At 53.2% G+C, this 22,970-nt stretch overlaps 2 protein-coding genes and 2 long non-coding RNA genes across 4 annotated transcripts in view; 2 read left to right on the forward strand and 2 right to left on the reverse strand.

Moving 5' to 3' along the window:
* The window catches only part of P2RX3 (purinergic receptor P2X 3), a 29,277-nt gene extending 25,490 nt beyond the window's left edge, over nucleotides 1–3,787 (forward strand). The window contains exons 9-12 of the mRNA XM_058689015.1: nucleotides 609–702; nucleotides 1,017–1,082; nucleotides 1,701–1,778; nucleotides 2,213–3,787. Coding sequence (XP_058544998.1) covers nucleotides 609–702; nucleotides 1,017–1,082; nucleotides 1,701–1,778; nucleotides 2,213–2,326 — 352 coding nt within the window. The 3' untranslated portion in view covers nucleotides 2,327–3,787. The remainder of the gene's footprint in view (nucleotides 1–608; nucleotides 703–1,016; nucleotides 1,083–1,700; nucleotides 1,779–2,212) is intronic.
* Nucleotides 3,788–7,441: 3,654 nt separating this feature from the next.
* LOC131487864 (proteoglycan 3-like) lies at nucleotides 7,442–11,429 on the reverse strand. Its single transcript, XM_058689017.1, has 6 exons — nucleotides 11,365–11,429; nucleotides 10,899–11,039; nucleotides 10,149–10,462; nucleotides 9,353–9,484; nucleotides 8,430–8,541; nucleotides 7,442–7,625 (listed from the first exon to the last, which is right to left on the reverse strand). Exons 2-6 carry the CDS (start codon nucleotides 10,957–10,959, stop codon nucleotides 7,567–7,569), a joined length of 678 nt encoding a protein of 225 aa, XP_058545000.1. The 5' UTR covers nucleotides 10,960–11,039; nucleotides 11,365–11,429; the 3' UTR covers nucleotides 7,442–7,566.
* Nucleotides 7,802–14,962, forward strand: LOC131487865 (uncharacterized). The gene is made up of 4 exons (XR_009250001.1): nucleotides 7,802–7,861; nucleotides 8,420–8,558; nucleotides 10,513–10,591; nucleotides 14,766–14,962. It is a non-coding gene; the product is annotated as an uncharacterized LOC131487865 (long non-coding RNA).
* A 1,221-nt stretch (nucleotides 14,963–16,183) lies between these two features.
* LOC131487866 (uncharacterized) lies at nucleotides 16,184–16,870 on the reverse strand. Its single transcript, XR_009250002.1, has 2 exons — nucleotides 16,549–16,870; nucleotides 16,184–16,350 (listed from the first exon to the last, which is right to left on the reverse strand). It is a non-coding gene; the product is annotated as an uncharacterized LOC131487866 (long non-coding RNA).
* Nucleotides 16,871–22,970: the final 6,100 nt, after the last annotated feature.

Consider the following 22,970-nt stretch of genomic DNA (forward strand, 5'->3'; position numbering starts at 1 on the left):
CAAACATCTCCTGCCTGCATACTGTGTCCCAGGCACTGTTTTAGACCCCTGGGTGTGGGGTTCCATTCAATTCTCACAGCACTCCTGGGAAGCAGGACTTCTATATTATGACCAATAATAATGGAGGAACTTGAGTCTCAGAGGGGTTAAGGAACCGGCCCCAGGTTGCACAGGCGATAAGTGGCAGAGCCAGGCTTTGAGCCCAAGGAGGCTGACAAGCCCATGGGAGGGGAGCATCTGCTGCGAGCTGGGCCCTGAGATACCCAAACAAGTAAAACTGAAGACGCGTGGAGTCTAGCACAGCTCAGACTTTCATACACATCAGAATCATCTCTGGATATTATTTAAAAAGGCAGAGTCCCGGGCCCCACCCACAGAGATGCTGATTCCACAGGTTTGGGGGAGGGCTGGGAATCTGCCTTTGTAACAAGCCCCGAAGATGACGTCTGTGCAGAGGGCCAGCTAACCACACAGGGAGGACGGTGGCAGGCGTCCAGCAAAACCATCGATAAGAGTCGCTCAGTAAGCACGCATTGTAGGCTCCGGGGGACTCTGAAGGTTCAGGTAGGAGTCCCCATTGCGACCCACCTGCCGCCTCTGGCCTCCAGGTTCGCCAAGTACTACAAGCTGGAGAATGGCAGCGAATACCGCACACTCCTGAAGGCTTTTGGCATCCGCTTTGACGTGCTGGTGTACGGGAATGTGAGTCCTCGGGCTGGGGTGACGGCAGGGCACAGGGGAGGAAACCCAGACCGGTCTTGGGCCCCGAAGAGCCTCCTCTGGTGGGGGCAGGGCGGGGGGTGCCAAGGTCCTGCCACTGACCAGCTCTGAGAGCCTCAGCTAGTCACATCTGTAGTCTCTTCGCCTGGACTGGGGCGTGAAGGGCTGGGGTCTGCTGGTCCACCAAGAACCCTCCGCCCATGGGCTCTCTCTGGCTGCGAGTCCACGTTCAGTCTCAGGCCTCAGGACCTCGTACCTGACCCTCTGCCCACTCTCCGGGATCTTTGTGCATGCAGGCTGGCAAGTTCAACATCATCCCCACCATCATCAGCTCTGTGGCAGCCTTCACCTCCGTGGGAGTGGTGAGTTTAGCCCCTCCAGGCTCAGACAGGAGGCCAGTCAAGGTGGGGCTCCAGCTAGGGGTGGCGGGGGGGGGGGGAATGGTGGCCCAGGTAAGCCCTGCTTCTGCCTAGAATGTAAAGCCTGACCTCTTGCCAGATACTTCAGTCTGGCAAGGGGACTGTCCCCCACCCCCAGACTGGGTCAGTCCTGAGTGAACATGTCCAGTCACGGAGAGCTCATTACCTCCCCGTTTGCGGGAGGGACAGACTTGGTTCAGAGCTCCTGTTCCCCACCGTGAAGGTGAGGGAGGAGACTCCAGGGGTCCACAGACCTAAGGAACAGAGCCCTGCTCCCAGGGACTCCTACCCCCTCACCCTCCGCTTCTCCCATCAAGTCCTCTCCCTGCATTTTGGTCTGGGGTCACTGCCAGGAGCTGGAGATTCGGGTGATGAAGACATTCTGCCAAGCCCCTGGACATTTTTCCAAGTGGAAACATCAGTCAGGTGTCTTTGGAGGACTCCTCCTGGCCCCTGGCCTGCTGTCTGCCTGAGGGCAATCATGCCCACTGCTGCTTCCTGCCAGCCCGCTCCTCCCCTCGCAGGGCAGCCCCACTGAGTCCACCCTGCCTCTTCCTCCAGGGGACTGTCCTCTGTGACATCATCCTGCTGAACTTCCTCAAGGGGGCCGACCAGTACAAAGCCAAGAAGTTTGAGGAGGTGAGCTGGGTAGGGTGGGGGCAGGCGCATGAGAGGTGGAGGGACAGGGCAGAGAGTGGCACTAGGCCCCAGGGACTCTCAATCGCTCCCCCTTTTGGGGACTTCTTCAGGGGAGCTCATTGGGCCTCGGTGCAAGTTGGGGGTCCAGAAAAGAGGGATTTGGCCAAGAATGGGCTCTGTGGAGACCCTTGGGGGCTCTGTGGGTCATCACTGCCAACACCCCCATCTACTCATTGCCCCTCTCCGTTTCTGGTTAGCTCAGGTTCCTGTCTGCCCTTGGGGTGCACGGAAAGACTGTTGGGATCACGCAGACTTGCTCGAGCTCCTGGATAAGGAGGCCGTGAGCCCCACCTGCTGTGTCTGCCAAGTGGGGTCCCCACAGGAGGACCTTCCCCGTAGTTAGAGCACGATAATGCCAGCCTTTCTATCTGCAGGTGGACGAGACGACGCTGAAGGTCACCGCCTCGGCCAACACAGTGTACCCCAGCGACCAGACCACCGAGGAGAAGCGGTCCACAGATTCGGGGGCCTACTCCATCGGCCACTAGGGCCCCTTCCCGGGGCTCCATCTGCTCACCCTTGGGCTCCAGGCCTCCCACTAGGGCACCCACCTAGGCAAGGGGGGGAGGCAGAGAGGGGGGCCTTCGTTTCTACTGTTCACCCCAGGAAGCCACACTGGACCCAGGTGTCTGGGCCTCGCAGCGCTCTGGCAGACAGGTAGCCCTCCCTGCTAAGACCTCACTCTCCCCTTCACCCCTTGCCTCGCCCTTGTCTGCTTCCCTGGACCCTTAGGGCAGTAGCACCTGAGCTGCCCCCCTTCCCAAGAGTAGAGAGAACAACAGTGATAACGAGTGGCCACAAGGCACTACTAAGTGCCCGCCAGTGTCACGCACATTATCTCATTTAACCTGTAGAATAATCCTATGAGGTAGATATTAGTTTCCCTGTTTCGAAGATAAATTGAGGCTCAGAAAGACTGAGTCATTTGCCCAAGGCCACACAGCCAGGAAGCATGAGAGCTGGGATTTAAACCCACATCTAACCCCATCACCCACAACCCCACAAGAGAAGCGTGAACTCCCCGGGGGCATCTGTCCCCTCCCCGCCCCCCCCCCCCAAGCTGCTTCAGCCTTCCCCACAGCTACCAGGGTCAGGTTCAGCTTAATAAAGAGTAAGCCCCATGCTTTCAACAGGAACTCGGGACCCATTTTAGGGGAGATCAGTTAGACAGGGATGTGGGGGGTCTCTTTCTCTGCCTCGAGTGGATCCCCAATTCAGAGGGAAAGAGGAAGCATGACTGTCAGCGAAGCTTTCCATTGCTCCGTCCCCAACCAGGAGAGGACCATTCTCTTCTCTCTCTGGGACCCCCACATACTCACACGCATCGGGCCCCCTCACTCCAGGAGTGGAACTAGCCCCCCACCCCCTTAGGCTGGGGTGTGATTCCCAGACCCCAGGGCCCTTTTCTAGCTGGGTGGTGCTTCTTTGCAACACCAGTGAACAGGCTCCAGTGAGGCCCAGTGCCCCGTGAGCTGCTGGCCAGCCAGGCCACCCCCCACATGGCCCTAATCAGTGGTCAGTCTTCTACTGCTAGAAACCCTCTCATCCCACTCTCCCGTGTACAGATGAGCCAACTGAGGCCAGAGAGGGGAAATGACTTGTGTCACACAGTCAGTGACCAAGGGAGAACCCAGCTGTCCGGGCGCTGAGGGAAGGAAGCAAGAGCAAGGAGCCAGAGAGGTCGCTGGAGAAGCATCTGGTCCCCCCACACCTCCATCAGCCTAACACCCCCTCCCCCCCTCTGGGCTCACCTCCCATTAGATGCCCGGGCATCTCCCCAGGGCAGAGTTCTGGAGCAGATTTAGGTCTTAAGGAAGACTGAAGGATATACAATTTGGGGTATCTTTTTAAAATAATACTAAATTAGGTAACAGAAGGGGCTCCTGCAAGAGGGAGGCCCCAAAGTATCAGTTTCATTACCTCCCAGTAAAACCACGTCTGGAAAAACTCGAGCGGAGACATGACTCTGTGGTCTCAGCTGCAGTGAGCTTGCCTAGGGATGGAGGGCTCGCCCCTCTACAGAAGGCGCAGGGAGACAGGGAGGGGGCAGCTTTGGGGGTCACTCGGGAGGGACCAGTGTGGGAGCAGTGGGCACTCACAAAGGCCTGAATCCAGTGATTCCCCCCTCCCCCACCAGGGGAGAAGGCATCAGGCCCATCACCCCCCACACACACCTCATCCTCAAGCTGGTGGGGTAACACCTCCCCGGGGGTGCCCTCCGGCGTTGGGCCGTGTCCAGAGATCTGACCAGCAGAGACGGCGGTGGAGGCAGCGGTTCTGGAGCCGGGAGACCCACAGGCATCCCCAGCAGGGCTCACGGGGGGCTCCCTGCAGAGCAGCCTGAAGCAAACTTGTCCTCCCTTTCCTCGGTGCGGCAGCCGCCCCTGGGCCCACCCGCAAGCGTGTGAACTCGCGAGGGTGAGCCGGACGGGCAAGCCACGCTACGCTAAGTCACGGCTTCGGTGTGCCAGGCCGAAGGCTGCTGTCTGTAGTGATAACGCTGCCGGTTGGGCTCTGCTGCATCGTAGCGAGATCCATCCACCCTGGAGGGGTCGCTGTGGCTGGTTACTAATCCTGCCGGATGGAGAAAGAAATCTGGGATCCGTGGAAGTTTGAACTGGAGCCCACGCTCCCTCCTAGCGGGTCCCTTGCGTCTTGAATGACTCCGCGTAGAAGCTAACTGCCCAACGGGCCCAGGGCGCGACACATGTCCTCTACTGCAACCCTCATCGTACAGAAGGGGGGCTGAGGCTAGTAAGGAGGAGGGACTAGACTGGCAGAGCCAGGCCTCGAAGCCCGAGCGTTAGGACTCCAGGGTCTGCAAGGTTGACTTCCATGCCACAGCTGAGAAAACCCAGGAAATCTGTTGGCGCCTTCTATGTGTCAGGCTAAACTAGGCGTCTAAGCCGCAGGAACCAGAAAACCTCAAAACCTCATGATTTAATATAACCGAGTGGGTCAGACAGCCCCCTCCCTCCACCTGGTGGGTGTGCCCAGACACATGGGCGCCCAGGTCAAGAGCGGCAGGGAAGGGGGACCTGGAGGCTCATGGACCACCGAAAGGCCAGGCCCGGAAGAGGCTTATGTCACTTCCAACCACACTGCCTTGGCCAGACTCACTAGCATGACTAAGACCCCAACTTCACCGCAAGGAATACTGGGGAACAGCCTTCCTGGGTCCTCAGGAAGAGGAAACAGTGAAGACACCACCCTCTGCCTCATTATCCCCACTTTTAATGGCCTCTCTTCTCCACAACCCTCCCAGCCCATGGCCGCTGACAGTTACCTCCTTCCCTTCTGTGTTCCTTCTCACAAAACCTTGTTTTCCGCAAGCCACCCATCAACCTCCCAGACGGATTAATAGATAACACTCTCGGGAGTTTCTTCTCCCGAGAGTATTTGCTTTTTCAATCAAGGGCTTTTCAAGATGGAAAGGCCTTAAACATCCAAAGATATGAATATATAATTGTTGAAGTTAAGGCCCACTAACTGATAGTGTTGGACCTTTGAGGGGTAGCTTATCTACCCTATCGTGCCTCAAGCAAGCTTCAGTCTGCAAGGATCTGAGCTCCTCTCCATTCCCCTCCCTCTCTCTATCTCTCGTATTGCCTGGCAACATGTTGGGCAATTGGCATTGGCTACAGCTCATTCCCCATCAAGGAGAGAAGTGGAGGCTGATAAGAGGGAGCTTGCCATTCAGCCAAAATAGCGGACCCAGAGCTCCCTATGCAAAGCTTCCCTTGCTGACCATCCTTCCCACCACCCACAGCCAGATTCCACAGTTCTTTTAGAAGCTGAGCATCAAGAATTAGCTTGTTGAAGTATGCAAGGCAGGGATTTGGGTGGGGATCTGGCCCCCAGGCAGCCCCCTTTCTCTGCCCTTGGGAAGACCAACAATGCTGTGATTAGGAACTTCCTACCTGATGTCCATCTAAGGCAGACGGGTACCTACAGGTAGTCCCTGGGTCCAGCATCGGTGACGTTCATCGCAATGCCCAGGCTCATTATCCGGTTGCCAGGGACCTGCTGATATTCAGGGGACCCACCTTCCGCTTTTCCACTTCTCCTGTGGTCCTCCATTCCTGTCCTATGCCATTAACTGCAGCACCTTCAGAACCAAAGCACATCTGAGAATACTGTGCTTTTGGTTCCTGAAGCTCTGCATCCCATCACGTGCCTAAACAGATACACACAGACACACACAAACGTAGACTTGTACACGGGTATGGCAGACATGCACATACATACACACTCACAAACATATGGGTCGAAGATGTACAAGTACCCATATACACATGCATGCACAGAATCGGGCATGTAAGGGTGCAAAGCTATACAGAGATACACAGACATCCAGGCATATCCATAAATATACAGAGACGTTGAAAATATACCCACACTCCACACACAAATATACACCGACTCATACAGATTTATGCATATATTTACAAATACAGATTCACGTATACACAGATAAAGACAGATATACAAAGACTGACTCATGTACACACCAAGATACATATACACACGTGTAGCTGGGCACTTAAAAAATACTTGTACATTCTCCCTGCACCCCATGTAGAGCTATACCCCAAGAAGCATATAAGTGGATCCTCTATCTCCCTCAATCTCTCTCTCTTTGTCTCCATTCTCTCCTCTCCCTCTCTCTCTCTCTCTCTCTCTCTCTCTGTCTCTCTCCACCACACCCCTCCAACAACCCTGGGCTCTCTGCCCTCTTACTGCCCAGTCCCAGGTCGAGCTTCCTGCTTCTCAAGACCAGATCTTTCCCGGAGCCCAGCATCATGCCTGAAAATGCAGCATGTTCTGGCTAGGTGTCCCCAGGGGCTGAGGAAGTGAGGTGAGGGAAAGAAGCTGGGCCCCAGGGCTGTGCAATCAGGATGGGAGCCGCATGGCCACCAGACGCTCTAACTTTTGCCCCCAAGGCCCTCCTGGTGGAAGCAGCTCCCTCCCAAGAATGTGTTCCCTCTGCAGAGGTAAGCTGGGAATGGGGAGGAGGGAGACGGAATTGCAGTGGGGGAGGGGACACACCTGGGAATAGAGAGGAGAACACATCTCAGAAGTTGGGGACTGTGAACTCACACACTGGTGGCTGGGAGAATACAAAGTAGGGGCCAGTATCTGAGGCCAGGAAGACCCGGTCTAGAGGAGCAGGGGGCCTAGGTGAGACTTCCTCCCTCTCACGTGGTTACCCCGGTGGACTCTCACCACACCCCACATACACCTCAATTCTTCAATGGGCGACATCGCCTCCACCTTGGAAAGCCACCCCCCTCCCACCCCACCCGGCTCCCCATCCCAGATCCAAACAAAGCAGGAGGGCCCGTCTCCCACCGCACCAATGAGGCCAACCCCCAGCGCCTGGGGGAGCGGGGAAGGGGGCGGGGGTGGGGGGGGTGGGGAGGGGTGGGGGGTGGGAATCCGCCCCGGCCGAGAAGGGTGGTGGAAAGCCCACCGCCCAGTCAGGGCTCGGCCACCGGCCACCGCCACCCACCCCCACCGGCGCCCTGCCGCCCTTCCTCCTGGCCACCCCGCGCCCACCCGGGGCCCTCCAGCGTGGGCAATAAAGAGACGGAGTCAGGAGATGCTGTGGGAAGTCTGGGTTTATGGCCAGAAGAGGCTGGGGGACAGAGCTGGGGCGCGGGGGCCGGCCGGGTTGGTGGGGGGGGTGCGAAGGGCGGGGGATCCGAGGCCGGGGCTCCGCAGCCACTCAGTAGGAGCAGACAAAGGGCAGACGCCTTTGGCATGAAGTGCGCCGCCAGTGACCACCTAGCAACGGAGAGCACAGTGACGTCAGCCGCTCGTGGCCGTCCTCCCCTCCTCAGGCACCACATACGGGTCCGGATCCAGGTTCCCGCCGGGGTTATGATCTGGCCGCTGTGGTTCCCACGCGTCCCCACCAGCTAACGTGATTCTTCTCCCCCGGGGCGGGGGGAGGGGGGAGAGGGCGGGGAGAGTGCTGCTAACTGCTTTATTCGGTTTCATCTTCACGGTGACGCCAGCAGGTGGGTGCTACCCTCACCCCCATTTCACAGATCGGGAAGCTGAGGCTTAGTGGGGGTCATAACCTGCCTGGGTCTCAGAGCTGGAGGCGGATGGCTACCGTCTTACTCCAGCACATGCGGTCTCAGCCGTGGTGCCAGCTCCCTCACATCTGGCATCCGTGCTGTTCCGAGCTGGCGAATTATCTGTCAGCCAGCCCTCGTTCCCACATCTCTCTTTGGTCCCTCGTCCATATCTTACATTCACATCTGCTACTCTCATCTGTCACATTAGTCACTCCGCCTATCAGAGCAAGGAAAGCAGTCCCCGGGCCCTGAGCCTAGCTCAGTCAGTGAGGGTGGAAAGCCTCCAGCTAGCTCCCAGACAGGGCTCCCCATCACCTGGGTTTGCTCTGAGGAATCCCTACATTCCGGCCCTTCTCACAGAGGACATGTCCCCCCAACCGGGGGAAGGTGTGAGTTTGGGGAGGTGTGTTGGGGTAACTCAAAGGGACAGTATGTAAGAGTCTATCTCTCCACCCCCACCCCTTCCCCTTCCCCTTCCCCTTCCCGTGGCCCCAGTCCCCCTCACCTGGGGCGCACAGGGTCACACAGTTGCCGTGCCCTTGGAAAGGCTGCCCTGAGGCCCAGTATTGAAAATTCCAGCAGCTCCCATCGGTCCATCGAAACCTCCGGCACATGAACTAAAGTGATAGACTGGGTAAGAGTACAGATGTCCAGAGAGACAGACCCAGGGGTCCAGAAAATGCTGAGTATTCCTTTCTCCTCTCACTGCCCACCCAGCGGGGAGCCAGATACCCTAGAGACCCATCCTTGAGGGTTTGCAGGCCATGACAATGCAAGAGCAACCAGGACTCCCAACTGTTGCACAGAGCAGGCTTGTCAAGCCTTACTGTGCATACAAATCTCCCGGGAATCTTGTTAAAATGCCAATTCTGATCCAGGAGGTCTGGGGTAGGGCCCAAGATTGGGCATTTTTAACAAGCTACCTGGTTTGCTGACCCTCCTGGTCCACGGACCACACCTGAGCAGCGAGCATCATGGTACTCATTTATCCACGACCCCAGACCTGCCTTGAGAGAAGAAGGACCCCATTCTAGAGATAAAGAAACTGAGGCCCCGAGGAAGTCATTCAGCTAGTAAGTGACTAAGCCGAGCATGGAGCCTGTCTCCTAACTCCAGTGATGCGCTGGTAAATGTTCAACAGCCAGCTCTGGGGGAAGGTGAGAACACAGAGGGCGGGAGGAACCCCGATTTACAACAACTGCCAAGTTCTTTGGTGTATATATGTCCACTGGGGGCACGTTTCAGGCTACAAGCACACAGTCACTGAGCAAGGAGCTGAGACCAGATGCCCACCATCATTGGTTCTCACTTCACTGCCTGCTGCCTCAAGGTCATCTCAGCTGCTGAGGTGAGGCTAGACGCCAGCAGAGGCTCCTTTGAGGCAATCAGAAAGAAGTTCCTGTCCCCCGGAGTTGGTTCCCCACTTACCCAGCCCCGGTTGACGGCTCCAATCCAGACCTCATTTTCATTGAGTCTTCTGGCTGAGCGGAGGATGCGATAATCTAAGTTGTAGCTGTGTATGGAGATGAGGTTGCCTCGGTAGCACCTCCTGCAGACATTCTGCAGAAAGAAGAAAACGGAGGGTAGAGAATTCGCTGGCTTTTCTCAAGTCTCTGGGTCTCCAGGACAGAGCCTCTCATCCCTTTGACCTGTCTGCCCCTCTCAATCCCATGTTTGGCTCCCTTTTGTGTTGTCAGGAACTTTTTGCAATGACTACGAATATTCAGAATAGTCATAGCTACCGTTTGTGGAGAGTTTTAGTGACCCCGAGACTATTCCCAATACTCCCCCACATATTATCTCATTTAATCCCCACCACAACCCCAATGGGTTGGTACTGTCTATCTCCATTTTACAAATGAAGGTTCTGAAGCTCTGAAAGGTGGAGTGGCTCGCCCAGTAACACGGCCCATGAGAGTCAGAGCCAGGCTCGAACGCAGGCGTCTCTGATACCAAAGCCTTCCTTCCAGATCAGTGGTTCTCAAAGTGCCGCCCCCCAGACAAACAATACCATCATTACCTGGGAATTTGTTATAAATGCAAACTCTCAAGCCCCGCCCTAGACTTGCTCACCCAGAAGTGTGCTTTAACAAGACCTCTAGGGGATTCTGACGCACACTAGGTTTTGAGAACCACTAATCTAAAAGAGAACAGAAGGTTGAATCGAGTCTCTTCTCCCCCCACCCCCACCCCAGTCCTCCACAGTAGCTTCCCTGCCACTTACCTGAGCACATTTAAATTTCTGGGCCTGCCGCACCAACAGGAAGTTGCAGGTTTTGCACCCAGGACTGCTCGGAATTCGAATTACGTCTTCTTCCTTGGGGCACTGAAAGTCCTTGTCTAGGGCAGCTAGGTCCGAATCCATGGCCTCCCCGTCCTCAGATGTGACCTGACAGCTGGAAGCCTTGGCCTCCTCTCCCTCTGACTGAATCATCTCATCAGTCAGAGCCAGGTCTTCTCCCTGCTCCCCTGAACCTTCCAGATTCTGACTCAGATCCACTTGTATCTCATGGCTGTCCGGACTGCAGGCAGAATTCTCTGGGAAGGAGAGGTAACCTGCTGTCAGTTCTGGGTCTCCTTTCTTCCAGGACCATGGACAATGCCAAAGGCCCTACTTGAACCTTCCTAGAGCCATCTGGAGCTAATCCTGGATCTCCTTGGTGTTGGGTGAGGAGAGAACATTTGGGTCATAAGCACAAATGGATGAGATGCTAACTTCTGGCTGGTACCGAGGTGTGTATTGTGGGGGTGGGTGGAGGCACCTGTGAAAAGCCCTTCATCTTCACAGGTGGGTGGATTTTAAGTTGAGGAGATGGCTAATCAGAGATGGGCTGGGTCAACTGGAGAGGGGTGACTGTGGCCCTGGCCCCATGAGGCAAAAAAAAAAAAAAAAAAAAAAAAAAAAAAAAAAAAAACACCATACAGGAAATAGGAGAAAAGAGAAAGATTGGTAAGACAGGAAGGAGATGCTTACCCAGATGGAAAGCAGCAACTGTCCCCAGAAGGAGAAGGGGCAGGAGCAGTGGGCCTTTCATATCCACTCAGGTTTGGGATGGGGACACAACTCCAACCTCCTTCCTTGTGGGTGTCCTGTGTGTCTGCACAGCTCTTGGCACTTAGAAGAGACAAAATTCTTGTTAAATGGCTGATTAAGGGACAAACTAGAGCATTCCTTCCCTTCCCCCAACCCCTGGGGAACAGACCCTGAGCTGGAGAATTAGGAAAAGGACATGGGGTGTCAGCTCAAGTACAAAAGTCCCTTTTTCTGAAAGTGCCATCACCGCTTCCCTGGAACGGCCCTTAGCTCAGACACTTGCCCCTGCAGGAATAAGCCTGCTCAGAGTCAGGGCCACTGTCATTCATGCTGGGGAATGAGGGGAGAGGATGGTGGCCTGAGGACAAGCTTCCGAGGTGCATGCCATATTGGGTCAAGTACTCACCTCCAGGAGTCTGAGGCTTCCACTCTCAGTGCTCCTAGCTGCTGGGACCCAGAGGCAGCTCTTATACTGGGCATCTGGGGAAGTGGGAAGAGGCCAGGATGATTGCTTCAGGCTGGGGTGGGGAGCAGTGGAGCTGATAAGACTAAGTCTTGCTCAGTCCTCTCCCCCTTGAGCCCTGATGCCTGCTGGGACTCCAGAGACCTATCTCCCAAGGCCTGCTCCATATGTGGGCACCCAGATGCCCCAGTGTGTTCCAAAAGACCCCAGCTGACTACTGTCCAGGCATTATTACCACCCCTAAAGTGCCCCAGTCTGAACAATACCCCTTAATCCCAGGAGCAGCCTTCCTCTGGTGAATATCCCAGTTAATGAGGTAGGGAATCCCAGGAATCTGGGAGAGCATGTGGGGAAGAGGTGGTTGGCCAAGGGAGCCTCCGCCCTCCTGATCACTTATCTGGACCAGGTCCTTTAAATGCATCACATCCATGAATCCTCACCTTCACCTTATATATGGTTATCCTTACTTCACAGATGTGAAAAATGAGATTCAGAGAGAGAAAGCAACTTGTCAGGGTTGCACACGTAACAGGAGAACTGGGATTTGCAAGTCTTTTTGGCTCAAAACCCTTCCCTGTCTCTCTGTCTCTCCATCTCTGTGTCTCTGTCTTTGTCGCTTTCTGTCTGTGTCTCTCCTTCTCTTTCTTTCTTTCTCCCCCCCCCCTTTCTCTCTCTCTTTCCATCTTTAATGTGTGAAAAATTTATGCTCATTCTTTTATGCTGTGGATCTAGATCAAGGTTCTCAACCTTTGCTCTATCACTATATAGAGCCAAATCTTTGTTGTGGGGGGCTGTCCTGTGCATCATAGTAAGTTTAACAGCATCCCTGGCTTCTACCTACTAGATGTCAGTAGCACCTTCCCCAGTCATGATGGTCAAAAATGTCTCCCCATATTCCCAGATGTCCTCTGGGGAACTAACTTGCCCCAGTTGAGCTTCATTGATCTAGAACATGCCATGTTGTCCAATCTCAAGGCTCATCTTCCAGCAAGGGGGCAGCAGTTGGAATGGAAAGTTTCATGCAGAGTCATTCAGACGCCCTGGGCCACCCTCCTCCCCACCCCCATTCCCCATCTCCCACCAGCTCTCTATCACCACTAGGGTCTCAACTAGGGGAAGTGAACAAGGCACTTGCCTCAGATGTGGAATTTAAGAGGGCACTAAAGAATTCAGTGGCCAAGAGAAACAATATTTTAATATAATTTTTTGTGAACATCAAAATAAATGCCAAAAAATCCATGAAGAACAAAATGTCGAATTTTTAATCAATCAAACTCCAGCCAAATTCAGTGCAACACAGGGAAAGGCCAACAAGTGCTGAGCCCTGACTGGATATCACTGCCAAGAGCTAGAAGACTTGTCAAGGTGGGTGTCTCAACTCCGTGACATCCTAGCTGGGCCATGCATATTTGTTTCTTGGATTCCATTCCAGCCTTCCAGTACTCAAAGCACTAGGGACAGGTAACCCAGAAGGTGAAGAGGCCTGGGTCCTTCTCCCCCACTCCCTCAGGGTACCTACAAATGGAGAAGTATCTGAAAGCTCATTTCTGCACCCAATTGCAGAGTAACGGTCTTGGCCATTATCTCCCCAGCCCAACGGACTTGACTCTCAGTGTCTCTTCCTGTCTTGGAGGCTGGGGGATGGACCAATTCCAGGCCCCCAAAAACCTGGTCTCCGGATTTTGAGCTTGAGGCCTCCCTAGTAGGAAGGCTAGACCCTCTCTCCATTTTTCTTACTCATCCGGGGCCCAGGCCAGGGATATCATTTCATTTGTGTTTGGGATGACCACTAAAGTCAGCTAGTTCCATGAGCCAGCACCATGATAAGCTTTATGTGTGTCATTTAATTTGAACATCCATTTCATAGATGAGGAAACAGCATCTCAGAGAGCTTAAGACACAGCAAGTCAGAGACAGGCCTAAACCCAGGCCTTCCAGCCTCTTAGCCACCCCAAAGCTGCCTTCCTTCTGCCTCCTCTCACTGACCTCCCTTCTCTATGACTTACCCCTCTCCCTGTTGACCCTATTTTCTTTGCACACAAACCCTGGGCAAAGACATTCCATTGACTTCAATGACCTCCTTCCTCACTGACCACAGTGAAGCTTGTCTGATTTAAAACTGGAAATAATATTTTTGAAGGTCCACCACGGACCAAAGACTACGTTTCATTAAGGATTTTATATCTATGGTCCTACTTAATTAATTTTACAATCATCCTGCAAATTAGGTATTGCCTTCTCTAGTCTACGTATCTACTGCACGAGCTCAGAGAGGTTAAATTACTCCCCCAAATTCACACAACTATTAAGAAGTGGCCCTCATCTGTTTGACTCCCACATCCTCGCTTTCTTTGATATGCCCAACTGTGTTAGCCCCAGACAGTGTGGCCACCATTTTCATCATCCATGAGACTCCAATGTTCTGGCTTGCTGTTTGCATTTATATTCATAGGGATTTGAAACTCTGTCTCAAGATTCAGCCCAGCCCCACACTGCACAGAGGGTGGGTCTCTCTATCTTGAGGGGCAGTGTAGTGTCACGTGTCTTAGAATCATGAGTTAATGTCAGCTCCTCTGTGGCTTGGTCTTCTCATCCTCATGAGTGGAGGCTCATGACAGGACGCTACATCTAATAAGACCACCTCTAATAAAGCTCCCAGAACATTGCCTGGCACGTGGGGTTGGGAGGTGGCCCTTGTCAGGAAACCAGGACTAGAAATGTGACCCTAATCAACAAATAAGCACTGAGTGTTGATTGAGCTCCTGCCCTGTGCTTTGCATGGTGTAAGGAACTCCAGAGATTCTGTTGTAAGCAAGTTGGCTTTACAGAACTTAGTCAACATCCTGTTGGAGATGAGAAATGACACACAAACCCATATTTGGGGATGTAAGCCCTCTTATTTCATTAATTTTGCTTTTTAAAAAATGTTCCTTGTGGATATATAGCATGCATCCTATAAAGTATGCTGTATGGTGGGCAGCTCAGGGGATTTTTACAGTGAATGCACCCTCAGAACCATGCCCAGATCAAGAACAGAATGTTACCCACTACCCAAATGCCTCCTTCATGGCTTCCTCTTGACATTAATCCCCCACAGGGGATCTCCGTAGGCTGGAAGGCCCACTTCTGCCACAACACACGGTTCCAACAGACTTACGAAGAATAAGACAAAGTCCACTTATCACTTAGCATTGAACCTGGACCTAGTAAATGCTTAATAAATGGGAAATAGTGTTACTTCTTATTATTCATATTGGAATAAAGGGAAGCCGTGTCTTCCCACGGCAGAATACAGTCAGTGAGGGCAAAGAGTGAAAGTTCTTCTTCATTGGCATCCTCCCCAGCACCCAGCCCAAGGCTGAACCCGGAATAGCGTTCCAGAGTTCCACCATCTTTGAATTCAGCAGACTGTCATAGAACGGCAGCTACAATGGACCTCGGTTTGATTTCCATCTTTCTCAACTAACTGTGCGAACTTGAGCAAGTGGCTTCTCCAATCTGGGCCACACTCAAAAAACTAAAGCTCTTGATTCACCTCTAAGACTCTGGAGCCATCTGTAATTGTATGTGTTTGAGGAGTCCAGGAAGAAAGGGGCTTCAGGGCATTGACTCCTTACTTTCTGTTCACTTCCCTGACGGAGCGAGGATTCCTTCCCCACCTCTGATTGAGATTCCCTCCTGTCCACCTGGGCTGGAGTCCTATGGCCCCAAGATGAACCCAAGAGTAAGGGAGTGTGCCCTGCCTCTCCACTGTGCCCCATCCCTACATGACCATGTCCTGGAAGCGGCCACAGGGTCCTAAGGGTAGAAAGAACATGCTGTGGAACAGACAGCCGAATCGCAACATTGGCCACATTTAGATGGTCTGTCTTGGGCAAGTCTTTGAACAGGGCCATAACTTCTCTGAGCCTGGTTTTATAAAATGGGGTAATAATTACTTCCCATACAAGGTCATCTTTGTAAGGTGCTTGCCACAGTAAGGGGTACATTGTGGGTGTGTAATAGGCAGCAACAATTAGTAGAGATTGTGCTTCTGTTGTAAACAACCATATGTTCCAGAATGGGAGGAGGCTAGGTCTTGTATTCCCAGGCCTTATATAGAGTTGGACATATAGCATGTTGTCCTATATTGGGTTTCCCCAGAAACAGGCCCTGAGACAGGATTTGAGTGCACGTAGCTTATCTGGGAGGTGCAAGGACATTTGTAGGGAAAAGAGAATTCAGATGGACAAGAGACGGCAGTCAATAACATGTGTGCTACAAAGCCAGCTGCCTCAGTGGATAACGGGAAGTTAATCCCATTGGAAAACCCTGGGAGACAGTGCCCAGTACATGCCTTAGAATCAGTCCACTTGAAGGGCAAGGGATTAGGACACTCATACTCCCACTCCTATGAGTTACAGACTGTTCCCAGGGACATGTTAATTTCCTGGCACATTAAGGCAACCACACTCTTGGGCATGCGGATGCAGGCACAGGACATGGAGAGTCCACCTGGAATGGTTGAAGACACAGGGGGGTTCTGACAGCATCTGCTCTGCTGGGGCTAGGAATTGGGTGTTGTGTGAAAAGAGCTACTGGACCCATTCTTCTGTCTCCAGGGAGAGTCCACAGTCCCCAGCCCATACTCCAGCCTCCCTGAAAGTGATCACTTCTGGCTTCTTTTATGAGAGACAGTGGAGTGGGGAGGGGCCGCCATTGTAGGGCAGAAAGTTCCTTAGGTGGGGCTAAGCACAGAGGATCAAAGATCAGAGGGGAAAAGTCAGTTTCAGGAAAGCAATTTTATTGTTGGGATCTGGAAGCAGAGGCAGCAGGCAGGGAGGAGAGGCAGCTATGGGGGCGGTGCTTTGGACTCCTGGCTGGGTCCAGCTCAGTAGGAACAGATGAAGGAGAGGCACCCGCAGCAATGAGATCGACACCAGTGGCCTCCTGTGAAGGCAGAACAGAAAGAGACCTTCAGCCTCTAGTGCCCCCTGACTCAGCCCCAGACAGGCCTTTCCTCCCCTCTGCTCCACGTCTCCATGGCCACGGAGTCTCAAGACCCAGAAGGCCCTGCCCAGCATCTCCTCCGGGAGGCCCTCCTACTCCCCTAGGCCCTCCCATCTGTCATCCCCACTCCCCCGGCACCTCAGGTACACATGAACACACATCCGCCACCACAGGCCCACAGCCCGGTATGTAAAGTTCCAGCAACTGCCCGTCAACCCTGTGAAAGTGTTTGCAGCAATCCTAGAGGAGGCAGGAGGAGAAGATGTGGGCGGGGGGGGGGGGGGCTTGCCCTTGATCGCTGGACCATGACGGACACTGTCCTGGTCAACTGAAATGCTGATCTGCAGTGATCACCATCATCACATTCTATGCATCGCAGTGATACGCTCATCCTCTGGCCCCAGCGAGAGGTAAGCAGGAGTTGCAAGCCCATCACAGAGAGGAGGAACCAGGCTCACAGTCTCGCCCACATCCTACATGCAGACTGTGGCCCCAAACCTCCTTGCTCTGAATTCTTGGCCTTTCCCAGGACCTAGGCAGCCTCCTCGGTGTCCCACCCAAGTCGTCTATCTGTCCCCAGTTCTTTAGAGGATTGGAGGGGAAGCACAGACAGATCTGCAGCATTGTGAGGCACTGGCTGGGGTCAGGAGTGCACCCCACTTAGAGCTGGGACCCCGCTTACCCTGTCTACGACCTTGCCTCCGATCCAGACCTGGCGCTGGTTGAGCCCGCTGACTGAGCACTGGATCTCATCATTGAAGCTGAAGCTGAGGACAGAGGCGAGGTTGTCCTGGCAACACCTCTGGCAAACTGACTGTAGCACAGGATAAAAGAGGAAGAGTGGAGTGCCCCCCACCCCGCCAAGGAATTCATGTCACCTTAGTCTTGGGTCTCTAAATCTCCAAAATTCATCTTCCTCACCTCCATGCTCGCCTCCACAGCCATCTGAAGGTTGGAGATCAAACTGCAGTTTCTGTTTCCACATGACCCTCACCTCTCACCCTGGCACCTCAGCAGGCCCCAGCCCCTGCTGACACCCCCAGGGTCTTCAATGAGGAAAATAATTAACGATGCAGAGGCTGCAGACATCTATCCCCATCCCCCACTCCAGGTCTCAGTCTCAGCTCCAGGCCACTCACCCGAGCTTGGTTCAATTTCCTGGTCTTCCTTACCGGCCAGAGGCGGGGGCAGGTCTTGCATCCAGGAATGCCCTCCAGTTTCACTGTGTCCTCTTCCTTAGGGCACTGAAAGCCCTTGTCCACCTCATCCAGGGCAGAGGCCAACTCTACAGCACCCTCCTCCTCAGGGGCATCTTCACCTCCAGACCACCCCTCCTCTTCCTCCAGCAGTGTCAGCTGCCCCATAGGGGCCTCCACGGCCTCATTTTCTGGTATCTCCCCAAGCCTAGGCAGGGTCTCCCCTCCATAAAGCTCTCAGAGTTAGACATTACAGTCCCTGGCAGGGAGAAAGGCCAAGGGCCCCCTTCTTCACATCTACGCCTGCTCCTTCCCAGCACCATGGACAGCGCCCACCACGCCCCAGGCATCCGAGAGGGTTCAGTCCTGGAAAGAAAGGTACCTGGAACCAAATCAACACAAGGAGAACCCAACCTCCTATAAGAGGTCGTAGTGTTAAGAGTGTGGACTTAGATTCAGGCAGTTGTGGGTTTGGGTACTGGTGCCATCACCAGCTTGGGTACTGGTGCCACTACCAGCTTTATTTTCTTGTTTGTGGTATGGGTACGCAATACTATGTACCTTGTGGGGATGCTCTGATGTTTAAAAGAGATAATGCAGGGGCACCTGGGTGGCTCAGTCGGTTAAGCATCTGACTCTTGATTTCAGCTCAGGTCATGGTCTCACGGTTGGTGAGTTACAGCCCCACGTTGGGCTCTGTGCTGACAGCACAGAGCCTGCTTGGGGTCCTCTCTCTCCTTCTCTCTCTGCCCCTCCCCTGCTCGTGCTCTCTCTCTCTCTCTCTCTCTCACACACACACACACACACACACCCCTTGGGAGTGGGGTGGAGAAAGAGAAGGCATGACAGTAAGTCCCTGAGGCTCCAAGAAGCTGGGGCCTTTTCTGAATAGAAGTGAAAACCATGACAGGCAGCCGAGGCTGGCTCTCCTGTGGGGCTGCAAGTGAAAAAGGGAACATTACCAGTATTGGTTTATACTTAATGGGCCCCTCAGAGTCTGTGGAATGAGAGAGAACTGAGAATCAATGATTGCTGGCCTTCCCAGGAATGCACAGCACTTAGGTAGTGGGGTCTCTCCTCAAAGCTCTGGAAACCACGCACACACACCCAGGTCCTCCAGGCTCTGCCTCCCCCAGCCAAGGAGAGCCTTCACATGCCTCAGGAGCATGAAAGGCAGGAATGAGAAGTCTCGCCCCTACTGACCCCTGAAAGACACCCACGGTCCCAGCCAGCCCTCAGAACCTCCCAGCCTGGGTCAGACACCTCCCCAGAGATTGAACATTTACCTGAAATCCACTCCACCATGACAGAGAAAGCGCTTACCTGCCCAGAAGTCTTCCTGGGTCCTGAGGAATTCACAAAGCTCAGGTTCTCCTTCGCTCCATCCCGCAACAACGCTTTACAGTGGGGTCTTGGAGGAAGTGCCCCAGAGAAAGGAGGATTTGCCCCAACCTGAGGGACATGGGAGGGCTGATAAAAACCATTTTCTCAGGGTGCATAGGTGGCTCAGTGGGTTGAGTATCTGACTTCAGTTGGTGAGTTTGAACTCCACGTCGGGCTCTCTGCTGTCAGCACAGAGCCTGCTTCGGATCCTCTGTCCCTCCCCTGCTTGCTCTCTCTCTCTCTCTCTCTCTCTCTCAAAAGTCAAAAGTAAACATTAAAAAAAAGTTTCCTCACTTCCCTGGGGAGCCCAGTCATTGCTTCCAGATTTGTCTCCTGACACCCCTTTCAGGAACCTAGGGGCCATTCTGGGACTGCCCTGAACCAGTGGTTCCTCTCCTGGGCTGCACTTTAGAATCTCCCAGGGAGTCTTTCCAAAATACACAGCTCTCTGCTTCTCTAGTGGGAATGTAAACCGCCACACATATTTTGGAAACAAATCTGTCAATATCTATTAAGATTAAAGGTGCACTCAGCGCTTGATCAATTTCACTCTTTGGAGACTATCCTTTGGAAATAAAAGCACCTATAAGCAAGAACACTTTTACAAAGTTGTGTATCGCTTTACGGTGTGTAAAACGAAATTCTCCATGAAAACAAGGAGCTGACTGTCCTGTGGATGGATAGGTGGTGAACAGAAGGAAAAGGAACAGGGCGTTCCAGGCATGAGCAAACGTGTGGTGGTGACGTGACCTTGGCATAAGCACAGGACAGACAGTGTCTTTTCTTGCAAAACTAAAGTTAAGAGTGTACACATCGGAGGGGCGCCTGGGTGGGTGAGTTGGTTGAGCGTCTGACTCTTGATTTCGGCTCAGGTCATGATCTCACGGTTGGTGAGTTCGAGCCCCACATCGGAGTCTGCACTGACAGCGCGGAGCCCGCTTGGGAGTCTCTGTCTCCCTCTCTCTCCCCCCCACCCCCACTCTCAAAATAAGTAAATAAACTTTAAAATAAAACAGCACACACATTGGAAAGGGGTGGAGAAAACAAGGAAGAGTACATCCCATCCTGAGTCAAGGAATGGAGACAGCCTTCCCTGGCATCCACTGATTTAAGGAGACAGAACGCAGGAATCAAAGAAATGACTCCAAACCAGCCTGCACAAGAAGCAGAAGGCAGCTCGTCTCCACCCCCAGCCCCCCTGCAGGGCCACTTTGCATGTTCCACGAAACTGTCATAGCCAGACAGTGACACGATAGAGCCATTTCTTGAAGGTCTGTTGCTGCTCAGGGACCCCAACCCCCAAGGGAAGGCTCTCCTTTAGGCCACACAATCCAGGGTCTGAAATCCACAGCTTAAAGACCCTAGAAATTCCATCCAGGGTCACCTCACAGCTGTGTGACCCTGGACCACGTTCCTTAACCTCTCTGTACTTCATTATCATTGTTTAAAAAGTGGGGATAATTATACAGACCTCCCTGGGTGATCAAAAGGAACAAATGAGATGACGTGTGTGAGCTGCCCAGCCCCCTGGCTGCCTTCGGGTTTTCAGAATTCCACTTCCTGTGGACCTTGGGAGAGGTCAGACCTCTCATTCTTGACAAGAGAGTGCCAAATAGATTCTCAGCCTCTCTTGCAGCTAAGGCATGTGACTAGGCTCTCTCAAATGGGAGCATCCAGGCAAGACTTTGAATCTGGAGCTAGGGACCAAGAAGTGGGGGCCACGAAGTCCTCTCCCTGGCAGTGCAATGGTGACATCCAGTTCCTGGGGCAGAAGTGTCCACAGCGCTAGAGAAGGGATCCAGGGCCCAGGCCCCACACTGCTGGCCACAGGGTCTGAATCACAGCAGCAGCAGCAACTGGGCCCCCCCCCCACACACGCGCGCCCCTTCTGTGGCCTGGTTTTGGCTCCCTGGTTCTCTAGTCCTTCCTGCAATTTTACGAGCTACCTCGTTTCCTTTTAATAAATTCGTTTTCCTACTCAGATCCACCAGGGAGAGGTTCATCTGCCTGGCGCTAAGAGCCTTGACTGATGCAGCATTTAGCACAGGAACTGGCATTTAGTTACTGCTCAATAAATGACAGCTTCTCGTGTTAATAGGCCTAGAAGTGATCAAGGTCTTGGGGACTGACCCACATTAATCAAACTCTCAAGAGACTGATGTCTACATCTGGTGCCAATGACATACTTTAGGTTGACCTGTACCCACATAGGGCCCACTTAGGGCCTTCAGACCAGCACATTCCCTCCCTGCATCACAAGCTACAAATGTTGCTAAATTTGTGTCAATTTGTCACACAGCACAGAAGACTAATAAGATGTTACAGAGCTCCGAGGCCCATTCCTTCCCAGGACGAAGTTTATCGTAGTGGATTGGCACAGGGGAGTATCTGAAAGGAATGGTCTTGAGGACCTCCTGGAGAAGAATCCCGGGTCAGCAATCAGGAAATATGGACAGAGAAAGAGAGGAGCCAGAGGTCCCCCCACCCCACCCCTCAGACCATAGCAGGCTGGGGAAGTCCCTTCTGGTCTCAAGCTCTGCCCTCAGAAGAGTGATGTGCCCCCCGCCCCAGAAGCTAGACCTCTGGGACTGACCAACTGCCTGATAACTGGGCTTGGCCAACACCCCTGTGGGGCAGATAAAAGGTGGTGAAAGGGCTAACATCATCCCAGGGCTGAGCAACCAGGAGATGGGGCCCCAGGCCATTGCTCTGTGAAATCGGCCTCAACAGCAGCTGCTGTGACACTTCCCTGTTTGGATGCCCTAGTGACTGACCTTGACCAAGAATGCAAGAGCTGAAAGTGACCTTGGAGATGACCCAGTCCAGTCTCCATGTCTCAGCCACGGAAAGCACCCCAGACGGGACTCAGAAGTCCCCATTCCCAGATCCATTGTTCTTTCTGCTCTCACTGTGAGATTACCCTTGGTCCCCTCCAAGCACCTCCCCTCCCGGACACTGTGGACTCACAGCAGAGTGAACAACATTAAGCCTCCACAGTCCGTGCCTCCCCTGCCCACATGCCGCCTTCACAATCTCCCTGGTCCATCTATTTCTGTCCATGTCTGCTGCCACCTCTCCAGCCCAGGCCACCATGTTTGATGATGTACATCAGAACCTGCCGTCCCCATGCTCCTCGTTCAGTGTCTTCCTTCTGCACTCACAACTAATCCAAACTCATTCCCACTGCCTACCACTGGTAGTCTGGCTCTTGTCTGCTTGTCCAACCTCACTGGTATGAGTGACCCTTGTCATACTGGTTTTAGCTCCGTTGGCCAAGCTGAAGCCTTCATGCTGGCTCCTTCAATCAGATCTTGGCTCAAAGGTCACCTCCCCAGAGAAGCCTTCTCAAGAGATCTTTCTAAAGAAATCTCCTCCTGGGATGCCTGGGTGGCTCAGTCAGTTGAGCATCTGACTTCAGGTCAGGTCATGATCTCACAGTTTATGGGTTTGAGCCCCACATCAGGCTCTGGGCCGACAGCTCGAAGCCTGGAGCCTGCTTTGGATTCTGTGTATCCTTCTCTCTCTGCCCCTCCCCTGCTTGCACTCTCTCTCAAAATAAATAAATAAACATTTAAAAATTAAAAATAAGGAAAACTTCTCCCTTCCCATTCTGATATCAAGTTACTTTGTTTCACATTGTTCCATTTATTTCCATTTGAGCATCTACCAAAATCATACATCTTACTTATTTATTGGTTTCTTGTTTATGGTCTGTCTCCCCCAGTAGGAAGTAAGAACAAGGACTTTGCCTTTCTCATTTACTAGAACTCTACCCAGATCATAGAAGGAGTTTTCCAATTATATGATGAGTTAATTAATCAACTTGAACTCTGCACCTGGAGAAAGTCCAGCTGAGTTTAGATCAAGGTATAAATCCATCAATGTTCTGAGCTCTACCTACCACAGACACAATCCTGAGCCAGGCTCTGTGTTCTGCAACATTCATTCATTCGTTCATTCACTTATTCATTCATTCGCCTA

The sequence above is a fragment of the Neofelis nebulosa genome, chromosome 10 (genome assembly GCF_028018385.1).
Source record: "Neofelis nebulosa isolate mNeoNeb1 chromosome 10, mNeoNeb1.pri, whole genome shotgun sequence".
Taxonomy (NCBI): domain Eukaryota; kingdom Metazoa; phylum Chordata; class Mammalia; order Carnivora; family Felidae; genus Neofelis; species Neofelis nebulosa.